Source organism: Trichomycterus rosablanca, chromosome 10 (assembly GCF_030014385.1).
Source record: "Trichomycterus rosablanca isolate fTriRos1 chromosome 10, fTriRos1.hap1, whole genome shotgun sequence".
Lineage (NCBI taxonomy): Eukaryota > Metazoa > Chordata > Actinopteri > Siluriformes > Trichomycteridae > Trichomycterus > Trichomycterus rosablanca.
The window spans coordinates 9,517,712-9,545,319 of record NC_085997.1 but is presented as its reverse complement, the minus strand read 5'-3'; the positions used below and the strand labels follow the sequence as shown (position 1 = coordinate 9,545,319).

At 41.9% G+C, this 27,608-nt stretch overlaps 3 protein-coding genes, 1 long non-coding RNA gene and 2 other non-coding genes across 13 annotated transcripts; 2 read left to right on the top strand and 4 right to left on the bottom strand.

Annotated features, from left to right (window-relative positions):
- Window positions 1–1,535: 1,535 nt before the first annotated feature.
- On the bottom strand, window positions 1,536–1,608 carry trnaa-cgc (transfer RNA alanine (anticodon CGC)). Its single transcript has one exon. It is a non-coding gene; the product is annotated as a tRNA-Ala (tRNA).
- A 320-nt stretch (window positions 1,609–1,928) lies between these two features.
- trnal-aag (transfer RNA leucine (anticodon AAG)) lies at window positions 1,929–2,010 on the top strand. Its single transcript has one exon. It is a non-coding gene; the product is annotated as a tRNA-Leu (tRNA).
- A 3,402-nt stretch (window positions 2,011–5,412) lies between these two features.
- On the top strand, window positions 5,413–6,974 carry LOC134322044 (protein FAM200B-like). Its single transcript, XM_063003914.1, has 2 exons — window positions 5,413–6,816; window positions 6,909–6,974. The coding sequence occupies exons 1-2, from the start codon at window positions 5,413–5,415 to the stop codon at window positions 6,972–6,974; spliced, it is 1,470 nt and encodes a 489-aa protein (XP_062859984.1).
- An 11,143-nt stretch (window positions 6,975–18,117) lies between these two features.
- Window positions 18,118–22,498, bottom strand: LOC134321219 (uncharacterized). 8 transcript variants are annotated; one of them, XR_010013820.1, is made up of 6 exons: window positions 22,484–22,498; window positions 19,080–19,600; window positions 18,931–18,964; window positions 18,542–18,639; window positions 18,324–18,441; window positions 18,118–18,216 (listed from the first exon to the last, which is right to left on the bottom strand). It is a non-coding gene; the product is annotated as an uncharacterized LOC134321219 (long non-coding RNA). The 8 variants fall into 8 exon arrangements; XR_010013824.1 differs by having other exon boundaries at window positions 19,080–19,204; XR_010013822.1 differs by lacking the exon at window positions 22,484–22,498 and having other exon boundaries at window positions 19,080–19,204; window positions 19,498–19,616.
- A 150-nt stretch (window positions 22,499–22,648) lies between these two features.
- On the bottom strand, window positions 22,649–23,362 carry LOC134321218 (serine/threonine-protein kinase pim-1-like). Its single transcript, XM_063002823.1, has 2 exons — window positions 23,310–23,362; window positions 22,649–23,169 (listed from the first exon to the last, which is right to left on the bottom strand). The coding sequence occupies exon 2, from the start codon at window positions 23,089–23,091 to the stop codon at window positions 22,702–22,704; it is 390 nt and encodes a 129-aa protein (XP_062858893.1). The 5' UTR covers window positions 23,092–23,169; window positions 23,310–23,362; the 3' UTR covers window positions 22,649–22,701.
- LOC134322043 (arf-GAP with coiled-coil, ANK repeat and PH domain-containing protein 3-like) lies at window positions 23,195–25,935 on the bottom strand. Its single transcript, XM_063003913.1, has 10 exons — window positions 25,712–25,935; window positions 25,388–25,439; window positions 25,103–25,200; window positions 24,621–24,856; window positions 24,342–24,422; window positions 24,030–24,128; window positions 23,799–23,861; window positions 23,569–23,663; window positions 23,310–23,360; window positions 23,195–23,206 (listed from the first exon to the last, which is right to left on the bottom strand). The coding sequence occupies exons 1-10, from the start codon at window positions 25,933–25,935 to the stop codon at window positions 23,195–23,197; spliced, it is 1,011 nt and encodes a 336-aa protein (XP_062859983.1).
- Window positions 25,936–27,608: the final 1,673 nt, after the last annotated feature.

Below are 27,608 nucleotides of genomic sequence, written 5' to 3'. Positions count from 1 at the left end.
TTACTTTATATTTTTAGTAGGTAGCTACATTAAAGTAGAAAGCAAGGATGGTTGGGTGTTACGCCTTTGATTGTACTTACCAAAAGCGAGCCGCTCGTTCCGTTGATTTGATTGGTGTAGTTCAGTGACGTCTAATTAATGTGCAGTAGCATTAGCTTTCGTGTAGCATTATTAGTATTACGACCCTTTAACAACCTCGTAATTCAGAGGATCCAGTGATGTACAGGAGAGAAATGTACACAGGACAAAACGTACAGGGTTCTGAAAATGTTTATTTAGCACAGGATGCGTTAGAGTCGATTTTTTAAAAACCCTGTTAATTTTTCCCATAGGAAATCTGAGTTAGACCCGGGTCTCCAAATATGGGCATAACAAGGACTACAGAATGACGCACGACTTCAGCGGTCTATACTAAGTTAAATGCGCCTAGCCCGGTGAAGGTGGACTAAACCATTTTGTGCAAGGGGTGAGGGTGCCTGTCCTCAGACACTATATGTAGGCTAGGACACACAATTCAATCCATCAATCAACCGATTTATTTACCCAAAACATTAAATTTACATTAGTTAGCAACATTTATTGTGATCTTTAAATTATATTAATATTTAAAGGAAAATAAAATTCCAGACTCCTCAAGGGCCCTCCCCCGACTTGGGGCCCTGGTAACTCAGTCCCACTTTTCACCCCACTACGACGCCCCTGCCCAGGACCCTCAGATTAAAAGTCTGATGCTCTACCGACTGAGCTATCCGAGCTCTGCTACTCGCTTTAATCCTCACAAGGATGTGACTTGAATTACAAACTTTAACATACGTTGTCCTGTAGAACAGTTCCAGCAAGAGCACCAAAAAAATCCTTAAGAAACACTTCTTAGTACTACATACATTAGTTGTATTCCACACAGGTCAGCATGCAACATCGTTTTACTTTCTAACTGTATTCATATTATGCCATCTAGTGATCGATTGAATAGCCTACAACCAGCACAAACAGGGTTTGAGTTCTTAACACATAATCCAGTCAGTTAAAAACCCAACAAGAAGGCTGTACCTAAAACACTCATACCAGAGAAAACACACCCTAACATGCTAGTGCCGTTACAGTGCTAAGAATGATCCATCCAAAAACATTATTTGGTCAGTTGGAGTGCTCATATGGGGCTCCCTTTCTATTGCTATATGATGTGGTGTCAACGTTACCCAAGTTAGTCAGGATGCGGTCTAAGGCACTGCGTTCAGGTCACAGTCTCTCATTGAGGCGTGGGTTTGAATCCCACTTCTGACAGCTCATGCTTTATACAAATTTACATCTTTAACCCTCTACCATACATAATAATGTGAAAAGATTTGTTGCAAGATTGTTTCAAAGTTATTGCATGTTTGTCAATTAAAAAAATTAATAAAGGTCTTTAGACTAAACGATGAATGAAAATAGAGCGTAAACTGACATTATTTTTGACGCAGCGTTTCAGTGAGCAATGACGTAACGAGTCTTATATTATGTGTTGCCTTTAAATGATCATAATGTTTCTGCATTGGAGAATGCGGCCATCGATCCCGCTACCTCTCGCATGCGAAGCGAGCGCTCTACCAATTGAGCTAATTCCCCTTATAAAGAACTCTCCTTTACCCTTTGTAAATTGTAACAGGGACTTGAACCCTGGACCCTCAGATTAAAAGTCTGATGCTTTACCGATTGAGATATCTGGGCTCCTACCTTCTCTTTGACTTTCATTTACAAACCAGTCTGAAGAAGAAAGTTCATCACCAACTCATGATGTTTACCAGTTTGGTGTAGCTTGTGCTCCATCACAAGTGTGGCGATTGCACTTGCGAACTTTTCAGTCTGCAACCTCTTTGACTTCTATTGGAAAATGCATGTAGAAATTGCATACGTAGTTGCTCATTTCGATCTGCCCCTTAACCAGTGGTAGCGTGGCCGAGCGGTCTAAGGCGCTGGATTAAGGCTCCAGTCTCTTCGGGGGCGTGGGTTCGAATCCCACCGCTGCCAACTCATGTTTTTCAACGCCAGCTCCATGTTTACCCACCCAATGCAACGTATACTCAATCACAATCCCAAGTGTGGCACACGCGATTGGCCCTTTTCGACCCACAACCTTTCTTAACTTTTTTTTTTATGTAACATGAAACAGTTCGACCGCACTGTGCACACAAACCTTAACTTGGTGTACCTTTGTATCGTTGCTGTTATCTCTAGCATCACTCCGACTACATGCAACTATGATATAATAAGAAGCATAATAAAAAAACACCTGTACTCACCCAATAACTGTGTTTATACCTAAAATGGAACGCAGACACTGTGAAAACAGCATACGTTCTAAAGCCAAGCTCAAACACACCGATGCACCACGGAGTCTTAAATTAAGCATACAGCATGATGGTTTAGCAGAAGAAATGTTGTAAGAAAGAAAGCTCTTGAACCCTGGACCATCAGATTAAAAGTCTGATGCTCTACCGACTGAGCTACCCGAGCTCTGCAACCTGCTTTAATCCCCACAAGCATGTGACTTAAATTACAAACTTTAACATATGTTGTCCTGTAGAACTTCAATTAATATAAAATGTTTTTATTTCTGTTTCGGCTCTCTTGATGGTGATTATATAAAGTTTTAGGTGAAGTATGTTGCTGCTTACACACACACAAAAAAAAACATCTCAGGAGGACAATTTTGCAGGTAGATTACAAACAGATTCCTTTCTTTCACCTTTTTCCTTTTTTCCTGTATCAATTGCACGATTGTTTTCCAGTCCTTAATGTTATGTGCATTTATATGTGGCAAGAGAAAAAAATCCATAAAAATCTAATTGAGTTAGCAAAGAACCTTAAATTATACTAAAGAATTCTTCAAGTAGAAACAGTTCTAGCAAAAACACAAAAAACCCTAAAGACTTCTTAGTCTTAGTTTTTTATTATTTCAAATGCCATTAATAATTTATAATCACTGATTTGTGAGATATCAGCAGTAGTAGATCATGTTTAACTGGTTTAATATTGTTTAAGCGCTGATTATCGGCTGTTTTCCATGCATTTTGACAGACTTTAAAATGCGCAATCTGGCAACCCTGGCTGAAGCGTTAATTCATATTTTGGAGCGATGTATGTTTGTATGCTAGAATATAAATAACATCTTTTACAAACTGCTGTCTATTTACATTGACATTTTCCCTTCTGTCTAAACCTTGAAATTGGGTTTGTAAAAGTAAGCGATACTGTGGATAATATATTTAATGAGCTGAACTAACTGAGAGAAGCGCTAACGGTGGTGGAAGAGTCTAAAAGGGTTTGGAACATAGTCGTATCATCATAGCAGTACAACACAGTTTTGTCCGTAGCATCCGAAAATATCCAGAAGCTAATATACAAAAAAACCTTTTATTTTAATAAACTTACCTTGTTAATAAAGTATGACCACAAAATCTAAACAAACACAGTATCCGCTGCTGCAGTCTCTACACAAACTTTTCTGCACTGAAATCGCAAGAACACATTTTATGGATATTACGGTAATGCACTGAAAACGCGTCCTACAGTCATGCAAGCACATACAGCAGTGTGTGAGTTTACACTAATCAACCATAACATTAAAACCACCTCCTTGTTTCTACACTCACTGTCTATTTTATCAGCTCCACTTACCATATAGGAGCACTTTGTAGTTCTACAATTATTGACATGACCACCACAGAGCAGGTATTATTTGGATGGTGGATCATTCTCAGCACTGCAGTGACACTGACATGGTGGTGGTGTGTTAGTGTGTGTTGTGCTGGTATGACTGGATCATTACAGCAGCGCTGCTGGAGTTTTTAAATACCGTGTCCACTCACTGTCCACTCTATTAGACACTCCTACCTAGTTGGTCCACCTTGTAGATGTAAAGTCAGAAACGATTGCTCATCTTTTGCTGCTGTTTGAGTTGGTCATCTTCTAGACCTTCATCAGTGGTCATAGGACACTTCCCACTGGGTGCTGATGGCTGGATGTTTTTGGTTGGTGGACTATTCTCAGTCCAGCAGCACTGCTGTGTCTTATCCAGTCATACCAGCACAACACACACTAACACAGCATCACCTGACTTTCCTGCAAAAATCTGTAATAAAATATTTTCTGCCTTACTCAGCCCTCTGCTTCCTTGTATAGAAATAGGCTAAAAACAGGGGGTAGTAAGTCCTGCTGTCCACAACAAAGGACATTGGATAAATGTTTTGTTTAGAAAGGGTTAAAATTGCTGTACATTTCTGTAATCTTTATAAACTGAAGTTACGACTCATATTGAACAAAACTGATCTCTTACTTTGCTTATTTCCATGAAATGTAAAATATGATATGACAGCCATTTATAAAAGAAAGTTCATGAGCTGCTTGCCACACACCCACAAATGTGACATTAATAAAAAGCCCAGGATGTACTCTATGAAGTAGAAGTACTTAAATGGATTGCATCAATGGTGCTTGAGTTAGAGATCTCGGACACATGTCAAGTCAAATTTATTTATTTAGCGCTTTTTACAATGAGCATTGTCTCAAAGCAACTTTATCCAGGACCAACAGACCAAAAACCCCTATTGAGCAAGCCAAGGGCGACTGTGGCAAGGAAAAACTCAGGAAGAAACCTTGAGAGAAACCAGACTCAGCAGGGACCCATCCTTCTTGGGTGGCCTGGAGGATACTTTAAATAAAAAGGATTTACACAAATCATACAAACACAAAAGTAAATTGAACTGAAAGTTGTAACTAGCAGAAAAATAATGTGAGTTCTTCATTGTTCAGTCCAGTCTGTGATAAACTCCGTTGTAAGTTCTGGACATTTTTGGTGCAAACACGGCAGGTTTCCATCACATCTAGTAGGAGCAGCAATCGTTAAGAGTAAAATATCAGAGAGTTTTACAGGTTTAGACTCCAGCACCCCTAACTATTACAGCATAACTAGGTTTGCTTGTTTAGTTTGAAAAGACCAATCAAAAGCCTGAGTAAATGAATATGTTTTCAATCTAGACTTGAACATAGAGACTGTGTCCGAGTTCTGACAGCGGATCTCCCTAAGTTTAAAGCAGATGGAAATGTTGTGTTTCAATAAACAATAAAAGTTATCAGGAGCAATTCCTTGGAAAGACTCCAAAGGGGTTACCAAAAGTACAGTTGTTTTACATCAGAGGTGCCCAATACATCGATCATGATCTACCACAGCGATTCTCAACTGGTGGGTCGCGACCCAAAAGTGGGTCGCGGACACGTTCTGGGCGGGTCGCGGACAGCTTGTAAAAAATAAATACATTTAAAAAATTTTTTAAATAATTAATGCTCATCTGATTTTGTACTCGTCTTTTATCTGGAAAAAAAAGAGACAGAGAGAGACACGCATCAGACGCGCGCAGCATTCTCGTTGCCATGGTAACCACCATTCGTTTGCCGGTTACCCTTCTCTTTAAATTTGTGATGATGTTCGGAGGCAAGATGGCGAAACGCAAATACAACCCGGAGTATTTGAAATGTGGATTTTCGTTCATTGAGGACAAACACGGACAGAAACCCAAGTGTGTTATTTGTAATGAAGTGCTGGCACAAGAGAGCATGAAACCATCCAAACTAATGCGACATTTACAAACGAAACATCCCGCATGTAAAGACAAGCCGGTGGAGTTTTTTCAAAGACGACTTCATGAGCTGAAGGTATCAGAGAAGTGTCTGACAGCATCTTGCTCCAAACAAGAACATGCGCTCCGGGCGTCTTATCACGTAGCTCACCGTATTGCGAAGGCCAAGAAACCCCACACAATAGCCGAAGAGCTTATTTTACCCGCTGCCATGGACATGGTAAGAGAGGTGCTGGATCAATCAGTGGCAGACAAGCTTAAAACAATACCCCTGTCCAATGATACTATAGCTCGGCGTATTGAAGACATGTCTGGTAACATAAAACAACAGACCACAGCTCGCGTCCAGGCAAGCCCTTACTACGCATTACAGATGGATGAATCCACGGATATAGCTCACCATGCCATTTTACTGCTTTATGTGAGACATGTGTGGGACGGTGATTTGCAGGAACAATTTCTCTGCAGCAGAGAACTCCCTACCACTACCAAAGCAGAGGACATTTTCAACTCCGTAGACTTGTATTTGAGCTCAGTGGGCCTAAGCTGGGAATACTGTGTTGGAATCACAACTGACGGCGCTGCCTCCATGACCGGGAAACATTCAGGTGTGGTGAAACAAATTCTGATGAGGGCACCTAATGCGACTTGGAACCACTGCTTTTTGCACCGAGAGGCACTGGCGGCTAAGAATATGGTTCCTGTGCTTGATGAAGCTTTGCAAAATGTCATCAAAGTGGTGAACCACATAAAACGGAGTGCGAAGAACAGCCGCTGCTTTTCAAATCTATGTAAAGATTTGGGTTCTGAGCATATGCAGGTTTTGTATCACTCCGAAGTGCGCTGGCTGTCGAGGGGTAAGGTCTTGTCACGCTTTTATGAACTGAAAACAGAAATCGCCACCTTCCTCTCAGAGAATAACTCCTCATATGCTGAAGTGTTTGACAACGACACCTGGCTCGCACTTGTTGCATATCTTGCTGATATTTTTGAGCACCTCAACACGTTAAACGTGTCTATGCAGGGGAAAGGACACAACATTTTTGAACAGTCAGACAAAATTGTTGCGTTCAAGAAAAAGATCACACTGTGGGTAAATCATTTATTCAAAGACAGACTGGACATGTTTCCAAACGCTTGCCAGGAAGCACAGCAGCTGCACACCACGGCCAAAAATGACTTGAAAAAAACGATCAAGGTGCATCTCAATAAACTTCAAGCTCGGTTTGACGACTACTTCCCAGAGAGACACGGAGATAACATTAATGCCTGGATACGCGACCCTTTCAGCGTCAACATGGAAAGCGTCATGTTGCCAAGCAACGAAGAACATCAGCTGGTGGAGCTGTCATGTGACCAGACGCTGAAAAAGAGATTCGGCGACGTACGTTTTTCCCACTTCTGGTGCAGCGATGTGATGGCTGAGTATCCATCTCTCGCCACTCTTGCAGTCAAAACGATCCTACCATTCAGCACGACCTATCTTTGTGAAAGTGGCTTTTCTACCTTGGTCCAGCTCAAGTCAAAGCAGAGAAACAGGTTGAACACTGAGCATGACCTGAGAGTAACTCTGTCTACTGTCACCCCAGACTTTGAAACTCTGATCAGAAGTAAAGTACATGCCCAACTGTCTCACTGACTTCCACAAAAGACAGGTTAGGTGAAAGCATCTTGTTTTGTAGCCTTATTTATTTTATGCAGTTTTGATATTTAAATGTATTGTAGTAACTTTTATACATGCAGTTGGCATGATCCTCCTCAGTTTCTTACTAATGTACTCTGAATGCAGAGATATGCAGAGAAGTGAAATATCAAATTTTGTGGCCTTATTTATTTTGTGCAGTTTTGATATTTAATTTTATCAGTTTTGATATTTAATTTTATTGTAGTAACTTTTATACATGCAGTTGGCATAGTCCTCCTCAGTTTCTTTAAAAAAAATTGCTCTTAAATTCACTTTGCATGCATATATATGTTTAAATGTGTTTTTGAAGGCTATTTTTCAAAAATAAATTTGTTTGGTTTGTATTCTATAAAAGTGGGTCGCGACTTAATGACCATGAGAAAATGTGGGTCACGGGCTGAGACCAGTTGAGAACCCCTGATCTACCAGTTGTTCGCACAGTGCATACTGGTACGTCGCCCCTCATTCTAACAGGTCAGCGTGATTGACATGAAACGTGGCCATTGTTATTGTAAATTTGCGGTTTGCCTCCACCTAGTGGACATTTTGAGAAATGCAATTTATTACAGGTTAGAACATAACATTAAAAAAACCTCTTTGTTTCTAAACTCACTGTCCATTTTATCAGCTCCACTTACCATATAGAAGCACTTTGTAGTTCTACAATTACTGACTGTAGTCCATCTGTTTCTCTACATGAATTTAAAACCTGGAGAATGCAGGCATCGGTCCCGCTACCTCTCGCATGCTAAGCTAGCTCTCTACCATTTGAGCTAATTCCCCTGATGAAGGACCCTCCTTTACCCTTTGTAAATTGTAATGTACTACAGAGCGTTGATGCTGCATTATGAAAGGGCCAAAATAGTGCAGGATATACCAACTGTTTAATGCAGTGCAATAACAAAGCAGCTCTGTGAAGCAAGAACTAAAATTATGATGCATGTAATTCAACATAAAACGTGGGTATTAATATCTAAAACTCAGCGCATTATTAGGCTGCACATAAATATAGATTTAAACAGTCCTCTATTTACTACAGTTTGTTTGAAACAGCTGGGCGTACAACTAGTTGGTGTGGAGAACATGTTACACACACAGTGTACTATTATTTCAAGCTGATCAAGTACATGCTATTTCACTTAGAAACATCTCACAAAGTACAAATTCTTCATCATTCTAAATAAATCAGGGGTCCTCAAACTTTTTAACCAAAGGGCCAGATTACTGTTCTTCAGTGTTTCGGGGGGCCGGACCGCAGGTGAAATAGTAAACACACCCAAAAAAGCTATTTACTATGTATACTGGATGTATTGTCTGTGCTTTGTATAATTGTAGTTCATAATGATAATGCAGAAATGTTATTTATTTTAATAATTTTCATTATCCTACCTCATACAGTGTTTCCTTAAAAAATCAGTGTGAACTGTGAGCCTGCTTTTGCCTGACGAGAGTAAGCGTCAGGTTCCATATTTGTTACTGCCAGTCATAATAGCTAATAAATGTTGATCAGTGAGTCTGGATCTGACTCAGACTCAGCTTTATTGTCATTCAAAACCATGTACATGATTAGAACGAAATGCACTTACTCAGGTCTCGGTGTGTGTAAACATAATAATATATAAAATATAAATAGCAAGAAAACCAAGTTAAGTAAAAATAAAACTTAGGACTTAAAAAGACTAGAAGAAATAACTAAGATAGGAATTTTAAATATTTACATTTACATTCAAGTATTGCACAGGAACTACAGCAGCTTTATGTGGATCTAAAGTGCATGATTCGAACTATATCAGCAGAAAAAGGCAGCACCAGGTCACAGGTGTTTAAGGTAACTGGTGAATAGACAGTACATGAGGGGTGGAGCAATTTAGCAGTCTGACTGCATCCGGTTGGAGATTGAAGGTGTTTCAACTTCAAAAAAGTCTGCTCACAGATCCAGATGCTCCCGAAAACGGTAGTTACTTTGAGTGCATGTTTTATTGAGATCGGGGAGCAATGGAAAGAGAAGCATACAAATTAAACAATGTGCTTGAGTTTTGATTTTGGATGCATAAATGCGTTGATCTCCGGGAGCAGGTCGTTAAAACATTTCAAAACTCGTCCCGACTCAGCCAGCAGATCTCAGTAAAGCCCATCTTCAGCTCAGACAAGAATTCCTGAAACTGCCTGTAGTTAAGAGCATTAGCTTTAATGAAATTAACATAGGACACGAGGATTTTCAAAACGAAATCCCACTTAACTGCTTTGCAACACAGTTCAGTGGCTGCGGTCACTCATCTCTCTATTGATGCGCCAATCACTCCCCTCATGCTTGGAGCGCCACCCGTTGGATCGCTGCCGTATAATCTACTGAGGTGGCCAATTTTGGTTTCCTCTGTTATTTTTTTCCCGTTATAATACTGTGAGTTTGAAGATGAACAGCGGCCAGACAACATGTACTGCTGCTGTGGTTAAAGGGGCCGGTCAAAGCATCTACCTAAAGTAGTTTGATGACCCCTGAAATAAACCATGTAGTACAGGACATTACCGCTTACCTAATGCAGTAAGAAAAAACTCACCTGAACAGGAACTTGAACCCTGGACCCTCAGATTAAAAGTCTGATGCTCTACCGACTGAGCTAGCCAGGCTCTGCAAGCTGCTTTAATCCTCACAAGGACGTGACTTGAATTACAAACTTTAACATGAGTTGTCCTGTAAAACTTCGATTCATATGAAAAGGTTTTATAACTGTCTCGGCTCTCTTGAAGTCGATTATACACTATATTGCCAAAAGAGCTCGCTGGTCGGGATGGCCGAGCGGTCTACGGCACTGTGTTCAGTTTGCAGTCTTCCCTGGAGGTGTGGGTTCAAATTCCACTTCTGACAGCACATGCTTTATACAAACCCTCCACCATACATAACAATCTAAAAAGATATAGTTTCAGTGAGCAATGACACATTGACTTTCGTATTACGTGATGCCATTAAATGATCACAATGTTTGTACAATTTTCATATTTTGGAGCGATGTATGTTTGTATGCTAGAATATAAATCTTTTACAAACTGCTGTCTATTTACATTGACATTTTCTCTTCTGTCTAAACCTTGGAATTGGGTTTCTAAAAGTAAGCGATACAGTGGATAATATATTTAATGAGCTGAACTAACAGAGAGAAGCGCTTACGGTGGTGGAAGAGTCTAAAAGGGTTTGGAACATAGTCGTATCATCATAGCAGTACAACACAGTTTTGTCCGTAGCATCAGAAAATATGTAGAAGCTAATATACAAAAAAAAAAAAGTTTATTTTAATAAACTTGCCTTGTTAATAAAGTTTGACCACAATTCTATTTCTATTGTATAGAAATAGGCTAAATACAGGGGGTAGAAAGTCCTGCTGTCCACTACAAAGGACATTGAATAAAATTGCTGTATATTTTTTAAATCTTTTGAAACTATTTGATTATTAGGAAAAGATTGACAAGAAAGATCATGAGCTGCCACACACCCACAAATGTGACATTACTAAAAAGCCCAAGGTGTACTCTATAAAGTACAGTAGTACTCAAATGGATTGCATCAATGGTGCTTGTGTTAGAGATCTCGGACACATGTTCCCACAGGGGACAAAAATGAATTGCTCTGTCTCAGGAGGATATGTTAATTAAAGCTCATAATGTCACTCATTACAGTTTAATTTAGAAATACAAGATCTGATAACTGACCTTACAAATTTTGAAACAGATCTGTGATGGAAAATTTGTGTTTCAATAAACAATAAAAGTTATCAGGAGCAATTCCTTAGAAGGACTCCAAAGGGGTTACCAAAAGTACAGTTGTAACACATCAGGGGTGCCCAATACGTCGATCGCGATCTACCAGTCGATCGCACAGTGCATACTGGTAGATCGCCCCTCATTTTAACAGGTCAATGTGATTGACATGAAATGTGGCCACTGTTTTTGTAATTTGCGGTTTGCCTCCACCTAGCCATCCCCAAACTGTTCCCACAAAGTTGGGAGCATGAAATTGTCCAAAATCTCTTGGTGTGCTGAAGCATTAAGAGTTCCATTCACTGGAACTAAGGGGCCGAGCCCAACTCCTGAGAAACAACCCCACACCATAATCCCCCCTCCACCACACTTTACACTCGGCACAATGCAGTCAGACAAGTACCGTTCTCCTGGCAACCGCCAAACCCAGACTCGTCCATCGGATCGCCAGACGGAGAAGTGTGATTCGTCACTCACGTCTGTATTAGTTTTAGTCGGTTCCTTTGCATTAAACATTCTTCCATAACATGATGGTGGACGCTGGCGCATTTGGCTGCCGCTACCGTTACCGTATTTTATCGTATTTTATTTGATCGTTTTTCGTTTTCATCTTTTTACACACCTTGTGGATCTATTTCTTTTATGTTACTTTTGATACTTTTATTTGTTCTTTTGATACTTTTTGTTCTTTCTACTGTACATCGCGTCTGCGGCCGGTGGTGAACGGTGGATGAGTTTTCCTGGGATCGGCACGAAGTTGAACTATTCCGTTGACCAGCTGAGGAAGTTCAACAATTGCACTACTCCATCGTGTATTTCAGTCATCAAACAGCTTGGACTCCTTCGCCGGCCTCGTTATATTCACAGGGGCTCCCGGAGAAAGCTTGTTTATTTTCGAAACGGTAACGCTATTCCATCCTTCTGGTCAGCCGTGCGCACTGTCGCTCCGCAAACACGTCATCAGAGCGCTGCTGCCTTGCACACCAGTAGCGGTGTAGTCTCCATGACAACGCTGTCCACGGAGTGGGATGGGAAACGCGGAGTGGACTTTGCAAATCTCCGTTCTCTTCCTCGTTCCTCACAGCCAACTACACAACAATACCACTTGAAAATGGCATTGCTTAATGTTCGTTCACTCAACACAAAAAGTACTGTACTCAGTGAATTTATATCTGACAGTGAACTAGACTTTTTCTGTCTCACTGAAACTTGGCATAAACCCTTGGATTATTTTACGTTAAATCAGACCACGCCAATGGGATACTCGTATATTGATGAACCTCGTATGGAAGGGCGAGGTGGTGGTGTTGCTGCAGTCTATAGGGATGATATTAAAATAACCACTTTGTCTTTTCCTGCTGCTCTTTCTTTTGAACACCTGGCTTTCAAGTTGTCAGGGCCTACTCCTCTGGTCACTGCTGTAGTTTATCGTCCGCCAAAGCCAAACGCTTCCTTTCTCTCTGACTTTTCAGATTTTTTAACCCAGCTTAGTGCCCTCTCATCCTCTGTACTGCTTATGGGTGATTTTAACATCCATATTGATGACAACAACTGTAAATTTGCCAGGGAATTTTTGGAATTGTTACAGCGTTTTAATTTCACACAACATATAAATTTTCCAACTCATAAAAAAGGTCATACTCTTGACCTTGTCTGCTCTACTGGTGTCCTAGTTCATCAGCCGTCCAGCCATGACCTTACTGTCTCTGATCATTTGACAATCATCATGGACATTGAGGTCACTAAGCCCATCACTACAGCTAAACGTAAAATATCCTTCAGGAATCTTCAATATATCTCTCCCTCTGCTTTCTCAGATTCTCTTGTTAAAAAGATGTCTGTCTGTCCTGTACTGTCTAGTACTTCATCTGACCTTGTCGATTACTATAATGACATACTCGCCTCATGTCTTGATGAGCTGGCTCCTTTGAGAACCAAATTTGTTTCATTTAGTCATTCTGCACCATGGTACACAATTGAGCTTCACCAAATGAAATCCCGTAAACACCAGCTTGAAAGACTTTATAAAAAAAACCGGTCTAACAGTACATTATCAGATTTATTCTGATTATCTTCAACATTACAAAGACGCTCTTACGGCAGCCCGATCCACTTACTATTCCGAACTCATACATGCTGGATCAACAAATCCTAAGACTCTCTTTTCCACAATAAATAAGCTTCTCAAACCAGTTGACAATACTACCAATTCCTTTACAGTTGACAAGTGTAACTCTTACCTCTCATTTTTTCAAACAAAAGTTGAGAATATCCACAATTTTCTGACAGTTTCCCCTGTCATCTCTGTTTCTCCGCCTATCTCACCTCAATTTATTACCCAGCCTCTGTCTCAGTTCTCACCTGTGTCTCATTTGGACCTATCTGAGATCTTAACAGGGATGCGAAGCTCCACTTGTGTTTTGGATCCTGCTCCATCAAAACTGGTTAAGGGTTGTTTTCCAGTTATCTCATCACTTATCACAGAGATAATCAATTCCTCTCTTAGTTCTGGCTCAGTCCCTCAATCACTCAAATTGGCTGCTGTTACTCCCATACTTAAAAAACCTGAACTTGACTCTAACATTATGAGTAACTTTCGGCCCATTTCCAATCTTCCATTTCTGTCGAAAATACTGGAACGTGTTGTTGCCTCACAGCTCAAAGATCACCTAAATTCCAATAATCTATTTGAATCATTTCAGTCTGGTTTCCGCCCCCAGCACAGCACTGAGTCAGCCCTCCTCAAAGTCACAAATGACCTTCTTCTTTCCTCAGACTCTGGACAAATTAATATTCTCGTCCTCCTTGATCTTACTGCAGCTTTTGACACCATTAATCACTCCATTCTTCTGTCCCGCCTTGAATCCTCTGTCAACATCACTGGTACTGCCCTTTTGTGGTTAAGGTCATATCTCGTAAACAGACAACAGTTTGTTAATATCAACAATTGTAGTTCTGCCATTGCTCCACTGTCCCAAGGCGTTCCCCAAGGCTCAGTGTTAGGTCCCCTTTTGTTTATTCTTTATATGCTCCCCCTTGGTGACATCATACGTCGGCATGGTTTACATTTCCACTGCTATGCTGATGATATTCAGCTTTACATCTCCTCCAAATCCATTAATACTGAACTTCACTCCACTCTGACAAATTGCATCACTGAAATGAAATTGTGGATGAAAGCTAATTTCCTCAAATTAAACTGTGAAAAATCTGATATGATCATCGTAGGTCCTACAACCCTGGCAAAAACCACAAAAAATTTTCAAATTACCATTGATAATGACACTTTGTCTCCGTCTTCTAACATCCGAAATCTTGGTGTAATTTTTGATAGCAACCTCTCTTTTGACCGCCATGTAAATCACATCACCAAAACTGCTTTCTTTCATCTAAAAAACATAGCACGTCTACGTCCATCACTCTCCTTTTCTGCCGCCGAAACCTTGATTCATGCTTTTATTACATCCAGAATTGATTATTGCAATAGCATCCTTTATGGTACATCTAACAAAATCCTAAAAAAACTTCAGTATATCCAGAATTCAGCTGCTCGCCTCCTTACTCATACTCGCTCCCGTGATCATATTACACCTGTTCTCCAAAAACTTCATTGGCTTCCCGTTGCTCAACGCATTCAATTCAAAATTCTTCTATTCACTCACAAAGCTCTCCATAATCAGGCCCCATCCTACCTCACCGACCTGCTCCATCAGCACATTCCCTCCCGTAGCCTTCGCTCTTCTGAGGCTAACCTACTGTCCATACCCTCTAGGACCAAGCACCGGACCTGGGGTGACAGGGCCTTTTCCATAGCTGCTCCATCTTTATGGAATGCTCTCCCCAAACACCTACGAGATTGTCCTGACCTGTCCAAATTCAAGTCACTTCTCAAAACTCATCTATTCAAAATGGCATTTAACTTGTAACAACACGAAATAAATGCTTTTATTTTTGCTATTCTTTTTAATAGTTTTTATACTTAGATCACGACAGAAATGTGAAGTCCTAGATCCTAAAACTTGTAAAGTTTTCAGTTTCCTGATTGCATGTGAATCTGTCCTGTTTCTGTCTAATTTTAAGAAATTGTTCTATATTTGTTGTTCTCTCTCATAATTTAGCAAATTTTTAATGAACTGTCTTATGCTGCTCTCTTTGTTTTTATCTTAATTATTCTTGATGTTGATGTACTATTTTGATTTTGTACTATGATTTGTATGGTGTATGTACGTATTTGTTTTGATTATTTGTCTTATGTAAAGCGTCTTTGAGTATCTTGAAAAGCGCTATATAAATAAAATGTATTATTATTATTATATATTAATGCAAAGTATTATAGTAAGCAAGTATTAAAGTATGCAAGTATTCAAATTTGCAAGTATTAAAATACAATAGTATTAAGTACACATGTAATGTTGTACAACACTATGTAGTTAAATACATTGAATAAAAAGTAGTATATCGCTTTTATTGTCCTACCAGAATAACAAGATGTAAATCTACCAGCACCGACGTTAATCCTGAATATTTAACCTAGCACATGCGTTATCGGATTATATTTCTTGAGTATACAACAATAACCTTGGCTGACTTAAAAACTCACAGGTAACAGGTGTATAACACTTTTAAAATCAGACAAAATCAATTCTGTCGTTTTACATAAAGCTAATCATAACGTTATTTAGGGTTGTACGCAATAATAAATTTTTTATTCTGTTTATCTTACTTACACTTGTAAACAGAGGACATCTTTCTTCTTCTTTCTTTCTCCGCTGTGAACGCCTACCCAGCTCCAGTTGCATTATGGGATACATTAGCGGACCGAAAGTGTGCATCGCTTGCATACTCAAACATGGCTGCCAAAGAAGTAGGTCATCCGGGTACTTCTCACGTACCTCTTTGTGCATACTATGTATTCGGACATACTAACCGCTCTAGCGTACTCATTTCACGTACTATTGAGTATGGAAGTATGCGATTTCGGACGCAGCCAGACTCTTTTCTATATTATGCGTTGCTTTTAAACCATCACAGACTCAGTTTATTTGAAACGTTTATCGCAGCCTTTAGGACGAACTGAACCAAACCAAAACAGACTGACTTAAGGGTTGTCAAGGGCTTCTGTCAAGAGACAGAAATGGGGCCGGAGCTTCAGGAAAGTAACGACCACAACCCAAGAGGGGCCAGAGGTGCAATGGATAACGCGTCTGACTACGGATCAGAAGATTCTAGGTTTGACTCCTGGCTGGCTCGGTTACCTTATGCCTTTTTTTGTCTCTCTAACTCCTCATGTATGGTTCTCTGTACCCCACATCCAACAATGCACGTCTTGTCAAAACGACAAAGGCTTGTAAGAGCGAAAAGAAGTGGCTGATTCTGGCATCAGCCGGTGCTAAGCCTTGCAGTTTCCCATATGGTCTAGCTGTCAGGATTCCTGGTTTTCACCCAGGCGACCCGGGTTCTACTCCCGGTATGGGAATTGTCCTTTTTGATTGGACTCGAGTAAAACTCTGCATATTAGTTCCTTGGCGCCTTGTTGCTGTAGCTCAAGCAGCTTGTTCTGTTGGAACTATGACTGCAGTCTATCAGGGAGCAGCTGACGTGAGCCACCAGTGGCTGAGCGCTGGGAAGCCGTGATTGTATAGTGGTTAGTACTCTGCGTTGTGGCCACAGCAACAGCATGAAAGGGGACTAACAAAACATGCAGAAAAACAGATGGACTACAGTCAGTAATTGTAGAGCTACAAAGTGCTTCTATATGGTAAGTGGAGCTCATAAAATGGACAGTGAGTGTAGAAACAAGGAGGTGGTTTTAATGTTATAGCTGATCAATGTACAGTATATTAGAATAATACATTACTAAATTATATTATTCTGGGTTATCTGAGTATATTTATACAATAAAAAAAAAATTAAAATACATTCTACATGCTTTGATAACAATATTTGAAGCTTCAAGATTATCACCCAGGTACCACCATGATAAAATTACATCGACTATCTTCTCCTCAGTAACAATCAAACTGTCAAACAACTATGAAACTGACAGTCACCCCAGAAATCATGGTGGGAGTATACTAACGTCATAATAACACTGCCAAAATTCTACTCCCGCAAATAAAAACCCTCTTTTTGACCCTGCCACTTTCAAATAAAATCTGGCAACACTGGTCGTTACAACATGAATGTACATTCCTCAGGGAATTTAGAAACAACTCTTATCTTCTCCAAGCATGACACCCTGGTACATTTCAGACCCAGCAACACCTTTAGACACAACCTGCTTTATCCCAGGGACTTTACACCAATTGGTCAGCCACCTATAAAGCATGTCCCTCCTAGTCAGTTTAACCCCAATTTACACCTGGCAAGGTGGGGCAACGACTCTCAAATGAGTCACACCTTACTTTGCTTGATTTAACTTGAATTTTTTTTTCCATTATTCATTGATAAAGATTTCAGTTTATAATATTTTATCACTTATGTGACGAGTTGCTTGTTCATTTCTGTTTCTGTTGTTTAGCCTGTACAGAACCATGAGAGATCTTTGGACAGACATAAGTAGTGCCAGTTCTAAACAACAGTGATGTGCTGGGGAGTTGCACAGTCTTCTATTAAAAACATGGAAGTGTTCCTGTTGATGACCACTGGACTACAGTTTATGGGATCAGTGCCTTTATGTTGTGTTTTAAACATTTGTTGTTGAAATGTCAGAACATGTCATATGTAACATGTTTTAATAAACAAAATAAGTTTTGAAAATGCTTTTTGTTACATGACATTAGACCCTCTGGTTTAAATAAAGTACTTTAGTGATTTAGTGAGTGAAGTCTGGTTTCCTGGAATGTTGCTGGGCAAAATGTGCCAACTGTAGAGGGTAATTTTGATAATTTTTTATATCCATACGTTCTCAGCTGTACAAAACTACAGCTGCAGGAAAAGGTCATTCCAAACTTGTTTAGGATTCATCTACATTTCTGCATCAATTACTCATAAAAGGTGCTCTCCTGTGTTGTGCAAGTCATAAAGTAGGTAAAGAAAATACACACGCCAGTACAAACACAGTTTTATTCAATATTTTATTGGTTTTGTTTCCTCTCTTGTCTCATACACCATCACAGAGAAGGTCAAAGTGCTTTCAGGATGACAGACGTGGTCGTTGATCTGTAGGGACACAAAACAATGTACTGACCGTTAAATTACCATCGACTGGAATCAAGGCACAATACACATGTGTTACAAGTCTGCAGGATCCATTCCCAGACACCCACCATAGATTGTTGTGGTGACTCAGTCATTTCATCTTCTGTGAGGTATCAAGGTGCTTAGGCCCAAATCTGATCTGGTTGCTTCTTCCAGTAGGTTAGACTTGTTCATTGATGGGGCTTTCTATAAGACAATTACCCAGAACACACACACCCATATCAATCATTGATGTTTAAATTATGTTAAACTCCTAACTGCCTAAACCACTTTCTCCAGCACTCACCTTTCTGACCTGGCGTGGTATGTACATGGTGCTGAGGAATGGAGGTGATCTGAACCTCAGCTAAAAACCTCTGGATGTGTTCTTGTAGCAGACCTGTGCTGTGGTGGTGAAAACATAATGTGAGATTGATTTCCATCATGTGTTAAGGGGATGTTAAGCTAATAATTATCTGAGGGGGGAAACAGATGAAAAGCAGCTTGAAAAACTTCAGTATTATTCAGTCGACTGACTCGTCAAGCTGATCCACAAAATTTTGCTGATCTCCAAATCACTCCTGTTGTGTTTTCTGGTGTTCATGCTCTCAGATTACTTTTACATTACATGAAAGCAAACAGTGGACGGTTTTGTTCATACACATTTAGTCATTGCTTAGTCTCTGATATGCTCACCCATGATCTGTCTGCTACAAACCCATACAGGTGCCTGTAGAGTAAAGAAAAGGAAAAAAAAAAACAGTTTGACATGAGAAATTGTTGTTATAACTATAAAAATGTATGATTTTATTTGGTTAAAAGTTCTTTACACACCAATTACTAACCTAGTGTCTTTGATGTTATTAGCAAAATGCAACGATGATTCATTGCAACGTGTGATCTGGCCTATATGCTAACACAGACTCTTAGCTATATCCATTTAGGTCTATCCTTATTTGTTCTAACTGACCTGGTGTTACGTGGGGGGGGAAAAGGAGGACCCAAGATGCAGAGTTAAGTAACAGAAAAGTTTATTAATAAAAGTAAACAAATAATAATCAGGGATATAACGTTTTAACAAAGGGAAATGAAACCGAGTCGCGAATCCCCATCGCGGCTTGCGAGGCCGTCGCGACCGGCATTGCAGGACAGGAGCTTCTCCATAGAGGAAATTAGAGAATAACCCGAACTCGCCGTCGCGATGTCCGGGGACAGGTGGCTCTGTCACTAGTCGCACCATGCTGACACCAGGCAGAAGCTCACCTATAGGAAACAAGAGAATGATCCGGACCCGCGTCGGCGCAGTCCGAGGAAACCGGTAGCTCTGTCACTAGTCGCACCATGCTGTCACCAGGCAGAAGCTCACCTATAGGAAACAAGAGAATGATCCGGACCCGCGTCGGCGCAGTCCGAGGAAACCGGTGGCTCTGTCACTAGTCGCACCATGCTGTCACCAGGCAGAAGCTCACCTATAGGAAACAAGAGAATGATCCGGACCCGCGTCAGCGCAGTCCGAGCAAACCGGTGGCTCTGTCACTAGTCGCACCATGCTGTCACCAGGCAGAAGCTCACCTATAGGAAACAAGAGAATGATCCAGACCCGCGTCAGCGCAGTCCGAGGAAACCGGTGGCTCTGTCACTAGTCGCACCATGCTGTCACCAGGCAGAAGCTCACCTATAGGAAACAAGAGAATGATCCGGACCCGCGTCAGCGCAGTCCGAGCAAACCGGTGGCTCTGTCACTAGTCGCACCATGCTGTCACCAGGCAGAAGCTCACCTATAGGAAACAAGAGAATGATCCAGACCCGCGTCGGCGCAGTCCGAGGAAACCGGTGGCTCTGTCACTAGTCGCACCATGCTGTCACCAGGCAGAAGCTCACCTATAGGAAACAAGAGAATGATCCGGACCCGCGTCAGCGCAGTCCGAGCAAACCGGTGGCTCTGTCACTAGTCGCACCATGCTGTCACCAGGCAGAAGCTCACCTATAGGAAACAAGAGAATGATCCAGACCCGCGTCGGCGCAGTCCGAGGAAACCGGTGGCTCTGTCACTAGTCGCACCATGCTGTCACCAGGCAGAAGCTCACCTATAGGAAACAAGAGAATGATCCGGACCCGCGTCAGCGCAGTCCGAGGAAACCAGTGGCTCTGTCACTAGTCGCACCATGCTGTCACCAGGCAGAAGCTCACCTATAGGAAACAAGAGAATGATCCGGACCCGCGTCAGCGCAGTCCGAGGAAACCGGTGGCTCTGTCACTAGTCGCACCATGCTGTCACCAGGCAGAAGCTCACCTATAGGAAACAAGAGAATGATCCGGACCCGCGTCGGCGCAGTCCGAGGAAACCGGTGGCTCTGTCACTAGTCGCACCATGCTGTCACCAGGCAGAAGCTCACCTATAGGAAACAAGAGAATGATCCGGACCCGCGTCAGCGCAGTCCGAGCAAACCGGTGGCTCTGTCACTAGTCGCACCATGCTGTCACCAGGCAGAAGCTCACCTATAGGAAACAAGAGAATGATCCGGACCCGCGTCGGCGCAGTCCGAGGAAACCGGTGGCTCTGTCACTAGTCGCACCATCCTGTCACCAGGCAGAAGCTCACCTATAGGAAACAAGAGAATGATCCGGACCCGCGTCAGCGCAGTCCGAGCAAACCGGTGGCTCTGTCACTAGTCGCACCATGCTGTCACCAGGCAGAAGCTCACCTATAGGAAACAAGAGAATGATCCAGACCCGCGTCAGCGCAGTCCGAGGAAACCGGTGGCTCTGTCACTAGTCGCACCATGCTGTCACCAGGCAGAAGCTCACCTATAGGAAACAAGAGAATGATCCGGACCCGCGTCAGCGCAGTCCGAGCAAACCGGTGGCTCTGTCACTAGTCGCACCATGCTGTCACCAGGCAGAAGCTCACCTATAGGAAACAAGAGAATGATCCGGACCCGCGTCGGCGCAGTCCGAGGAAACCGGTGGCTCTGTCACTAGTCGCACCATGCTGTCACCAGGCAGAAGCTCACCTATAGGAAACAAGAGAATAATCCAGACCCGCGTCAGCGCAGTCCGAGGAAATCGGTGGCTCTGTCACTAGTCGCACCATGCTGTCACCAGGCAGAAGCTCACCTATAGGAAACAAGAAACACACCAAACTCGCCGTTGCGATGTTCGGGGAAACGGATGGCTTGATCGTCAGCCGCAGCTGGAATGCAACCAATCCGTTTAACGCAAAGAACACACCGAACTCGCCGTCGCGTCGTTCGGAGCGATGGCTGTATTCCCAAAGACCGCTTAAGCGCCGGGGGAAAAACAGCCAACCCGGAGCGCTTGCATAACGGGTTCGCAGGCTGAATTCCCAAAGACCGCTTAAGCGGCAGGGGAGAACAGCTAACCCGTATAGTGCAAGGAACACACCCGGAGCGCTTGCATAACGGGCTCGTGGGCTGAATTCCCAAAGACCGCATAAGCGGCGGGGGAAAACAGCCAACCCGTATAGTGCAAGGAACACGCCGAACTCGCCGTCGCGATGTTCGGGGATACACCGAACTCACCGTCGCGAAGTTCGGGAATCGGGTGGTTTATCACCAAGCCGAAGCTGGAATGAAACCAACCCGTATTGTGCAAAGAACACGCTGAACTCGCCGTCACGAAGTTCGGGGACAGGTGGCCATGTCACCGACCGCGCCTCAGCACGATCGGGAAGCCGCACACCTGTTTAGCACACGGGACACCCCGAAATCGCCGTCGCGAAGTTCGGGGAACCCGTGTGCTAAATCACCAGCCAATCCTTGCTGTGGCTGGGAGTAAAACAAAAACGTCGACTTAAACTAAAAGAAACCAAACCAAACGAAACAGGGACAAAGGCGTGACAACCTGTGGCTGCATGGTGCCTGCTTAAATAAGCAGGTGCAGCTGCAGGTCGTCAGCCTTAATTAGGAGACCTCTAATTTAAGGCCTTTGTTCCAGAGGATCTGTAATTCCTGCAACGCCGGGGACCAAGGTAGGTTAGTCCCAACGCCGCAGGAAACCTTACACCTGGACTTAGTTCCTAAGGATCTCTGAAAACCAGTTGTGCTCCAGGATCATCTCGAGGCTGGGTCGCTTATTCGGATCCTTGGCCAGGCAGCGTCTGATCAGATGACGGCAGGCTGTGCGTGCAGTGATCAGGTCGTTACAACATTGTAATAGAAACTATTTAACATCACTTTAAAAAAAAAACGAAAAGAGACATGCTTCTTATGTTTCTGCATTTTCTTACCCATAGACACACCAGCTTTGAAGATCAGGTGTCCAGCAGCGATCTCCCTCTCATTCCAGAATGGCAGCTCTCCACACACTAGAACAAACAAAAGGACGCCCAGGCTCCACACCGTTGCAGCGCAACCATGATACTTACCTTCCTCGATCCATTCAGGTGGGGCGTATAGTATGGTGCCTGAATAAAAGTGAGAGAAACGGTTCACACACACGGCTTTCCTATGCGATCGCTGTCATCTGTGTTTCATAGCTACTGACCTCCGAGGTACAATTACCTGCAAAACGTCTGTAGGGTGTCGACTTGAGCAAGTCCCCACAGCCAAAGTCTATGAGCTTGACCTCTAACGTGTCGAAACTGACCAGAAGGTTCTGCTCCTTGATATCCCGATGGAGAACGCCACGATCACGGCAATGACGGGCGGCGAGAACCACCTGCCACATGATGACCTGAGCCAGATGTTCGGGAAGTGAGACGTTCCTGCGGTATTCGAAGAGGTCCATGCAGCAGGCGGGTCGCTCCAGGATCAAGACGTAGCACTCGGGCATGTCGAACCATTCCAGGAGCTCCAGGACGTGTTCGCAGCGAGGTGGCTCGGACACCATCAGCATCAACGCCACCTCTACAGGGAGACCGTTCTTCTCACCAGGCTAATATTTGAGCAGACATGGTTAGCATGGGGTTGGAATCTATAGTAAATAGGCAGAGTGGCGGTTACATTCGATGCTATTTTGCATTTTAATGCATCATGTCATTTATAAGATAAGGTTTTTTTTATATGGCTGTTGCATCTTTGCAATATTTCACAAGTGAAACAAATGTTACTTACAATGGTGATGAATCTGTCACAGCCACTCTTCAGCACAATCTTAATAGCAACCTATTAAAACATGCAAAACAAAACGATTAAAATCAGGAACGAATATTACGGGAACGTACTTTTGGCCAACAGTAACCAAAAGGGCCGTTCGCTTTTTAACTACAAGTTTGATGACATGCGTAGTCATTGTGGATCTTAAGATCAAAGCAGCTTTGTAATGATCGACAATTCTCGTGTAACTCTGAGCAGAGCCGAGTAAATATCTCACCTGTTTTCCATCGGCCTTACGAAGTCCTGCAAACACAGAACCGCAGCCTCCTTTGCCCAGAAGCTTTCCGACTCCGTACAGGCTATCGAAGCACTCTGTAAAACAGGACGTGTTGTTATTCTGATAGAAACTCCTCAGTAAAAGTAAAAAACTCAATAAAAAACTCAAGAGCAGCATGATTTAAGCTCTAGATAATATTTGTTCTATGAAAGATGTAAGGCTGGACAGACCTTTGGAAGGAGCGCTGCCTCTCTGGACCGAGTGCTTTCCTGTAGTCGTGCTCTTCTCACCAGCTGTTGTTCACACAAATGTCATTTAATCACTGTTAGTAAATGATCTCTAACACATCAGATGTACAACAAGTGTATAGAGCTTTACAGAGTCATACGTTACAAATGTTTCATCATTAAATCTTACCAGTTCACAATATCATTGAATGGTTCAGTAAAGCTCTGGCTGACCTGTGTGGATGAAGTTGCTGGAGGAGGTGCTGGTGCTCAGTTCCACCGGGCTCTCTTCGATGTGTGAGGTCCCTCCAACTGTACCTTCAATGCTCTCGACTTAACAGATGTGTTTTGTGTTAGTATCAGTGTTTTACATCGACTTTCAAACAATCACAGAGTGAATCTTTCCTAGAAAATTGTTCTAAATCAAACCTGAACTGGATTCTTTTCTAAATCACTGCACTCATTCACTTAAAACCTTTCACCTAGTAAATTTAGCTCTGAATAAAAAAATGGTTTTCTAGATGACTTGCTGTAGTGTGTACTTACCACTGCTCGCTAGAGAAGCATCAGAGAGGGAATCCAACACAGCAGCCGATTCCAGCACAATTTCGCCAAGACTCAGCTCAGCTGTACAGAGGCAAGGTCAGAAGTGGATGGTCAAGGGTACGAGGTTTGGGACGGAGCAGTTATCAATCAGAAAGAGTAGGAAAGTTTAAATGGAATGTGTCTGCATCCATTTAAATGTTAATTTTGGCCATTTGAAACTGGTTTGCTTTATACTTGATGAAATCGAGTGTTCTTGTTAGACTGGAGTTTCAAACACACCTGAGGTTCCAGAAGTGGATGGTGGACGTAGCGAGTCTCTCTCTGTGTGTTGGGATCCTCGTGATTCAGAGGAGCTACTGGATCCTTCCTGTTTTGGGCTCAAATCCACCACCTCATTTGATTGGGAAGTGATGGATTCGTCTGTTCTGTCACCATCGGTGTTAGCAACCATGTTCTGAATGGTTCTGATCCAAGCCTCTCTTCTCTCCTCTGAATCGGCCTGCAATACCCAGATCCTACACACACACACACACACGCACACACACACACACACACACCCTGAACATGGCACGAATCTACAGCACAACAAAGTGCTTATTCCACTCCGGTTTTCATGTCATTTCTATTAGAAAGAGAGTAAAATGTTCCTTTTTTAATTCTTCATCTTTGTATAGCAGAACTGTTGCACGTCCACGCCCTTCAGAGTGTCATAAATAAAGAAATCAAATGAATTTTCATGCCTGATGATACACTAGACTTACTTTGTAGGTGAAACCACCTGGAAGCAGCAACGGCGTCCGATGCTCTTGTAGTGTTTGGCCGTGCACAGGCGTAAATCAGCTATGACCACCATGATATTCTGCTGGGGGCACAAAAGGTTTCTCAAACATTTCTTTACCTCTAATGTTCCAGCAAAAACAACTCAAACTTTAGCAAACAAGTCCTTAAAAGTGATTGTTCAGGAACAGTTGCTCCTTTTTATGTTGATTTTGCAGTAGGCCACTATTGCTACTGATTTTACTTTAGACAAAGGACACGTGACTAACCCCGGATTTCTTCTTGTACATAAGGTGGTTGTTCTGAATCAGGAACCAGCACCTGAAGGAAAGAAACAGAAACAAAAGGAATCATAGAAATAAAACAACTGCATAGCACTGAAATTCTGCAGGGTTTCACTTGTAAATGAACTTTATATTAAATCATTCAGAGTTGAATCGTTGTGTATTCTGATTTAACACGCCGTTGATCAGTCAGAGTCAGTAAAATGTACAATATTTAGGAAACGATTGCTATGATGATTAGAGGGGTTTAATTTGCCATTCATTTCTACCTAAATGATTGCTCATCGTGTGTTCTAGCTCTCTACAAACCTGTTCCATGTTTTAAAGACATTACTGGCCCTCTTGAACAAGTATCCCTCCATAACTGTCTGGTTCTCTGCGTCCACACTGCCCTCCGGTTCGGTCTCGCCACCACAGACGTCCTGAAAAGACGTCTGAGAACGAACTCGACCGAACGGCCAGCACAGACTACGCCAAAAGCGTCGCATTAGAGAAGGATGGTCGGTAGCACGTCTCTCCTGTTCAGCAGCCATCATGAGAAATGATGTACAAACACTGAAGGTTCAACTAAACTGAGCTCTCATAGAACACTCAGTGTCATCACAATGATGTCACAAAGGCAGAAGGTCTCAGTGCTGCAGTGCTGCAGGTGATGGTGTACATTTAAATTTCACCATTTGTTTATTTTTCATTATTTTACTCAAATGATTTTAACCCCCCCCCCCCCCCCCCACACACACACACACCTAATTTATGAAAAATGTCTTTCTTTGATTTTACTGTGTTAATTATTTCTTTTATTTGTGCTGTTAGTGATAATTACTGTAACCTTACACAACATGTGTATCAAATACATTTACATGAATCATTTTTAGTTAAAGAATAAATAATGAATGGTAGAAAACAGCTGCTGAAGAAACACTTTTTAACTTTTTTAAATGCCCCAATCAATGTTATGAAAGCAGTAGAGAGGAGATGGATATACTGCATATAAGATTAGGGTATTCAACACCAGCTCAGACTGAAGAAGTCATTCGGATTGAGTGACGAAACGTATCTCTACAACAAACTTGTGTCCAGATGAACTGATTCAACTTTGTGGATAATTCAAACAGGGACTTGAACCCTGGACCCTCAGATTAAAAGTCTGATGCTCTACCGACTGAGCTACCCGAGCTCTGCAACCAACTTTAATCCTCACAAGCATGTGACTTAAATTACAAACTTTAACATACGTTGTCCTGTAGAATTAATATAAAACGTTTTATTTCTGTTTCGGATCTCTTGAAGGTGATTATATAAAGTTTTAGGTGAAGTATGTTGCTGCTTACACACACAAAAAAAAAAACATCTCAGGAGAAAAATTTTGCAGGTAGATTACAAACAGATTCCTTTCTTTCACCTTTTTCCTGTATCAATTGCACGATTGTTTTCCAGTCCTTAAATGTTATGTGCATTTATTTGTGGCAAAATAAAAAAGTCCATAAAAATCAAATTGAGATAGCAAAGAACCTTGATTTATACTAAATAGTTCTTCAAGTAGAAACAGTTCTAGCAAGAACACAAAAAACCTAAAGAAACACTTCTTAAGACTTCTTAGTCTTAGTTTTTTATTATTTCAAATGCCATTCATTATTTCAAATGCCATTCATAATTTATAATAAATCACTGATTTGTGAGATATCAGCAGTAGTAGGTCATGTTTAACTGGTTTAATATTGTTTAAGCGCTGATTATCGGCTGTTTTTCGTGAGTATGTTGGGCGGTTTTCCATGCATTTTGGCGGACTTTGAAATGCGCAATCTGGCAACCCTGGCTGAAGCGTTCATTCATATTTTGGAGCGATGTATGTTTGTATGCTAGAATATAAATAACATCTTTTACAAACTGCTGTCTATTTACATTGACATTTTCTCTTCTGTCTAAACCTTGAAATTGGGTTTGTAAAAGTAAGCGATACTGTGGATAATATATTTAATGAGCTGAACTAACAGAGAAGCGCTAACGGTGGTGGAAGAGTCTAAAAGGGTTTGGAACATAGTCGTATCATCATAGCAGTACAACACAGTTTTGTCCGTAGCATCTTAAACTTACCTTGTTGAAAAAAGTATGACCACATTTTCTAAACAAACACAGTATCCGCTGCTGCAGTCTCTACACAAACTTTGCTGCACTGAAATCGCAAGGACACATTTTATGGATATTA